At 28.9% G+C, this 6,552-nt stretch overlaps 1 protein-coding gene across 1 annotated transcript; it reads left to right on the top strand.

Annotated features, from left to right (window-relative positions):
• The first annotated feature begins 268 nt into the window (after positions 1-268).
• Positions 269-5,963, top strand: LOC107442388 (protein FAM43A). Its single transcript, XM_016055945.3, has 2 exons — positions 269-1,167; positions 4,201-5,963. The coding sequence occupies exons 1-2, from the start codon at positions 679-681 to the stop codon at positions 4,603-4,605; spliced, it is 894 nt and encodes a 297-aa protein (XP_015911431.1). The 5' UTR covers positions 269-678; the 3' UTR covers positions 4,606-5,963.
• The last annotated feature ends 589 nt before the right edge of the window (positions 5,964-6,552 follow it).

Genomic DNA, 6,552 nt, shown 5'->3' with positions numbered 1-6,552 from the left:
TATATAGACGCAGACGATATCCAGAATTTTTTCTTCTTCACTGATGGTTATAATATTTATTATGAAATAAAAAAAGAAACAAAAAAGTTCGATTTCTTTTCGCAGTAAAACTAAAAAGAGACGGACGGATCACCGATAGGCGAGACGAACGGCGCCAATTTTTTTTCAGTCTTTTTCCTGGACCGGAAGATAACTAGAGAGGAATGGCAATCCTCTCTCTTTGGCGCCGTGCCCACACCATTCTCCAATGGGAGGAACTCGCCGGCTGTGACGTCACCTACGTTATAGGTCACACGCTGGAGATCTTCAATGTATAGCAGAATAATCATCATTTAGCTCATTTCTTCTGTGTCAACCGAACTTGATAGACGTGTATTGAAGCTATCTGTGTTCTAAATAATCATCGTTACAAACAAACTTGTAACATAAACAAACAAGAGTTAGTATTTGTTTACAATTTAAATCGCAATTCGAATTCATAATAACCGGTGCACATCGCTAAAGAGAGAGCACCCTTGTATATCGAGGAACGTTCTAGAAGGTGTAACGGTTTTTCCTGTGAGCGGAAATCGGTGAATTCGGAGTTCGCGTCTTCAGACGATTTTTTGGAAAAAGATTCGAAGGAAGTTTGGAATATTCTTTCTCTTGAGCAGGATCACAAACAAAATCAGCTCCTTGATGTTGACTATGCCAATGACTATTCCCCTGCCATCGAAGGCGTTTTTGAAATTTTGGAAAAAAAGATCCGTTAGCATCACCGAATACGACCCAACTTTCAAAGTCCTTTATCTGGGTAATATCCTCACTTCCTACGCTAAAGGGGAAGGATGTACTGACAAGCCATTGTCCACCCTGTGGAAAGCTTACACCAGCAATCCGGCTAAAGTCCAGACCCCCATGGAACTGACCATTTGCAGTTCTGGAATTAAGGCCGTCACGAAAAACTTTGGAGTGACTGAATATTGGGCTTACAGGATCTCACACTGTGAAGCTCCCGCTGAATATCCTGGACTTTTTTGTTGGATTTACAGGCATGAAAGACCGAAGATGAAGCAGGAGTTAAGATGTCATGCAGCTTTGTGCTTAAAAGTTGAAAATGCCAAGGAATTGACTGAGCAATTGAAAGAAAGATTGGCCCTTGCTCTGCAAGAATTTAGGCGCGAAAAGGTGAGTTATCGTTTGCATTTTAATTGTTTATTGTATGAAGTTATTGTTCGTATTTATTATTGTAATTTAATTCGTATTTATAACTTAAACATTAAATTTCTACTAATATTTAAAAAAAAAAAAAACTTAATTTACTAATGTGTACATGAAAATAATACTTAACTGAAATGTTACGTAAATTTTTTTTTAAAATGTAAATAAGGATTTAATTATTTGCATTATGTGGTACAAATGTCATATAAGTAGGTATTTAAGATGTTACATTTCACCGACATTAACATAAATTCATTTCTTCGTAATTTCTTATATTTGATGTTAAATATTTGTAAACAAATGAACGATTTCTTAAATATTTATTTCATCAACTAAATATTTAAGTAGATTGTATATTTAAAATAGCTTTAATTATTATAAGTTAGAAATAGGCTCTAAAATGGGTTCATTAAAAGTTGTGTAAGTGATTTAAATTTCTTATTATGCATTAATATTCTTATAATATTAAATATGATTTTACATAATAAATTATGAACGATTTCATAATCATGTGTCTAAAATTTTCAGTCAGTACAGTTAAATCGAAAATTATTTAAATTTCTGTTCCTCCCTACTCTAAAAATTAATTCATATTTGAATGAAGTANAATATTAAATATGATTTTACATAATAAATTATGAACGATTTCATAATGTGTCTGAAATTTACAATCAGTACAGTTAAATAGAAAATTATTTAAATTTCTGTTCCTCCCTACTCTAAAAATTAATTCATATTTGAATGAAGTATTTATGTAAATAAAAATAAAGGGTTTTAGTATTATTCAAGTTTTTATTAAAAGTAAATATTCCGCAAAAAATAAAAATCCCCCACTCCATATCATCGGTCAGTTATTTCACGGCGGTGAACTAGTGCATGCAGTGAAACACTTTTACAGGGGTAGTGCTTATTCAAAGAAACGCCTATGATCATTTAACCTAAACATTTTCAGTTTTTTATAAACCACTTCTGCGCATAATTTCATTATGAAATTTTTGTGACAGAATTAGTGAAACTAAAACTAAATAATTTACTATAATGTAGGCATTTTTTGCATATTGTTTTTAATAAATAACAGTACTTTTTCAAAAGACATTTATAGTTTTATATATATATTAATAATTACTAATATCTTTATAGATAAGAAAGTCAATTTAATTTATTTAATTCCTGTATTAAAATAACTCTTGTTTATTTGAGAATAAATATTAATTTTAGTGTGAAAGAGAATATATTATGTATTTTTTAATGTGATAAATATTATTGATATGTTATATAACATTAATTATTAAGGAAATTAACTTCATTTTTTACTAAGAAAATAAATATACATTTTAATTATTAAATTTTAATATGTTAGAATTCATGACTTATTGTTATTATTTTTGTTGAGTAAGAAGTAAAAATTTCTTACTAAAATGAAGGATTGTAATTTATTTCTTTTCAAATTAATATCATATAGTCCTCTTATAACTTAGAACTAAAAAATTTTCTTACTTATAATACTTTCAAATAATGTAAAGTGATCATGTAATATTAATTTATCAGCTTTCATATTATCAGATAATTAAAACCACGTATTTAATTAAGTGTATACGCTAAGATTTATTATCTTATGATTATTAATTAAGAATTCACGTTTTTGTAAGAAATGAAAATTAGTTACCTTAAATGAAATAATATATTCCTCTTGAAATCTCGATAATTAAGCAAATATTTGTTCACTTTTCAAAAAGAGTGTTTCTTTAATAAAATTATACAATAATAAAATAAATTTTAACTAATATATATCACCTCGTTAAAATTTAATTCATAATTATATAAATTTAATAAAATTAAAAGTTCCATAAAAGCCGATTACAAACATATAGCACTGCATACGTTTAAATTCCTCTGTGAATTATAAATATTAATAAATCGTCTGTCATTAAACCTTGTAATAAATATTATTGATAAGAATTTAATCAACCCTTTAAAAGAATAAGAAAAAAATGGAAGTGAAGGCAAAATCGTTCCCGCCATGCTGGCGCCTCTCTTAATACTTCTATGTTATTAACTTCATTCATTTCGAATGAATTGCGTAAAAGAAAACAAGCAAATGAAAAAAAATAATCGTTTTAATATTCCTGGCGTCAGGTATCTTTGGAATTCGAATTCCAGCAGCAAAAACAGAACTTGTGGAGGATTAATAACCTGTTCGAGTAGGAGTTGATTTTGATTAAGGACGAACACGTGTCCTAGATCGGTAGAGTTATGGTTAAGCAATTGATCTGGAAGAAATAAAATTAAAAGAGGAACAAGTGTTTCTTCCCGTAAAGGCTCAAGGATAACGAAGGTCAACGTTTTGCATGCCGTTTTGTTTATTGAACACTCCCGTAATCGTCGGAGCAGAGAAAGTATATCGAGTGTATTTTTAATGCGATTTTCAACAAGTTTGAATTTTATTAAATGGAGATTTTTAGGAAGTATATGATATATTTGAATAGATCTTTTAGAAAGTACTCTATGTATTTGAATGAAGTTTTGTTTTTCATGTGTGGAGATAAAAATTGGTTTAAAAATAAATTCGATGGAAGTTAATTGAAAAATTCTATAATTTCAGATGCACAACTATTTAATCGTATTAAATTTTGTTCCAAACGCTTACTTACACGAGCTACGTTCTATACGCTTTTATTCCATTTTATAGCAAAATGTTATACATTACATAATATGGTTCAAATTTGTCGCAACCATAATATGATGCTTAGTTGAACCTCATCGTACTTTTTAAAATTAATTTTATGAGACTATCAAACATAAAGGGTAACATAGTTCAATTTATCTTAGCGTCGTCCAAGGTGCAGATTTTATGATTCAATGTTAAACCGATTTTTGTTCGATAATTGTATAAAAGTTATCTTAAACTGTCTGTCTACCGAAGGAAGACTATTTAAGGCTAAATCATGGTTGCAATTCATCACATATTTCTTACGACATTTTCTGTTGTTTCCTTTACAGCTTAACAGACAAAAAGCGAGGTTATCTCTTGCCAATGCTGTCTACGATTGCCCATCGATGCCTCGACGAAAACTCCTCCTCTACCGAGGTAGCATCAACTTCCGACCTCCCATAGAAATGTCCAAAATCGCCCCAAAACTCGGTGTCATAGACGAGGACGATCTTGAAGATGATCTTGATGTCGGAACGCCTTCCAGCTACGACGATCTGTACATGTACAGCAGTTCAGAAGCATCTTCTTTGTCATCGTCTCCAGAAGACGAGGAACTGTTTTCGAGGTTTAGGATGCTTAGTACGTCGCTGAACTCTAATGGTGAAGAGACTGCTTCTTCCTATTCTGATGAGGACTTGTTCTTTGATGATGCAAGAAGTAATGAATCAGACGATATTCCACTCATTACGTGATTACTGGAAAAATATCGCCAAATCAGCGCTTAATTTATTCTTCAGCAGTGAAAAACCATCAAATCTTGCATCGTTAATAATGCCAACCAAAGTCTTCTTGAATAATCAGTCACTTTTTGTAATACCTATATTATTTATATGATAATTAGCATGTCTCAAATGTATGTTTAAGTCTTACTACTCCATTTATGGCAAATAATGTTTCTTAAATGTGTATAAGTCTTAATTGTATCATTTATGACAATTAACACCTTAAAATGTTTTATTAAGCTATAATTATTACTTCAAACCTAACAATATCTAGATCAGTAAACTAACTGGTGTTAGTTCACAATATTTTTAACTTTTTTTTTCTTTTAACATGACGTTCATTACTTATTTGTTTGACACTTTCACAAGTCAATTGGTAAAAAAAAATTTTGACACCTAATATAAATTCATTAAAATTAAATTAATTGCACATCATGATTTCTAAATGCAAATTAAAACTGCAATGAGTATTTATTTTATGAGTAATTTAACTTAACGACTGAAATAGAATTAATTCATAATTAATTTTAAGTCATTATTTCAAAATATAAATTAAATTTTTATGAATTAAATCTAAAACAATAATTAAACAAATTAATTAATCCCATTACATTGCCATATTAAAAAGAATCTCTTCAATAAAAAAGCTCATTGCATTGATTGTTGTATTTAAAATTAATTATACATTATTGATTAATGATAATTAAAATATCTTTCATGAATGAGTATAAAGCAATCTTGTAAAATCAATAGAACTAAATACTAGATGTTTATATTAAAGGCATTAATTTTTCTGTGATACATATTGCCATATGTATGTTAAGTATTTTTACTAGTATTAATAATGACGTTAAATGTTGTTGATATATTTATAATATTTTAAAATCATCATTTTTTGAAATGTAGTTGAGAAACTGTACAGTTTAATATACCTCAAAGTGCTTCCTATTGTTCTACCATCATTAATTTATTTATTATCTATGTAAATTTCATTTAATCTTAAATCATAGTGTTCGTATCATATCACTTGCCAAGCTCAACTTATAAAGTTACGCAAATTGCATGTTGATCAATGAATATAATTATTATATACTTAATTATTTAGTGGCCAATTAATTTTCGATGACGAATATATTCTGTTAGTTATTATACTGCAAAAATTGGAGTAAGTGCTGCAATTTTAAGTTTTCCTAAAGCCTAGTCTGATGAAAAGTAATGCAGTCTTTGATTTTATGTGATTTGAAATCACTTGTAAATATGTAAGTAAGCATGATGTAAATAGTGTTATTGTTTTTCTTTGTGTGAATAAATATTAAGTTATAGTTAAATATTTGTCGTTATTTTAAAGTTATCAACACATTTATTTGAATACAAAATTTCAAACAAATAATTGTAGAGAGGAAATAATCCAAACCTATATTGATGGTAAGTCAACTGTATAATCTGGCTCTGTACATTTTGCATATTTTTTTTACCTAGGCATATTGCAATAAGGCTTATTTGCCTTTAGGCTAATTAAGAAACGTTTAGCAATGAATGATGTATTTTCCTAATGATATTGATTATATTGCTGTAAAAAAATTGCTCAAAAATTAAAATTCACAACTGGCTGTTGACACCACTAATTATTAACTGTTAACTCTGAAAAAAATAGCCAATAGAAAAATACGTAATCGTAAATTTTCATGGCAAAATTTTTTTTTTTGAAATTTTCTTTGCAAGATATTTCGCATAAGAAAGTGTGCCCCTGCTAAACTGTTCCCGTACCCTTGGGGGTACGCGTACCATACTTTGGGAAACACTGGCTTAAAGTTAAGTGGCATTCTGAAAAAAGGCTGATAGGATTTTTAAAAAAAATGGCTGTTTACAAAATTATTAAATTAGCATATGACCTATAGCATCTTAATTTTACTCTTA

The sequence above is a fragment of the Parasteatoda tepidariorum genome, chromosome 4, assembly GCF_043381705.1.
Source record: "Parasteatoda tepidariorum isolate YZ-2023 chromosome 4, CAS_Ptep_4.0, whole genome shotgun sequence".
Taxonomy (NCBI): domain Eukaryota; kingdom Metazoa; phylum Arthropoda; class Arachnida; order Araneae; family Theridiidae; genus Parasteatoda; species Parasteatoda tepidariorum.
Note: the sequence above shows the minus strand (reverse complement) of the source record. Positions and strands in the feature narration are given on the sequence as shown.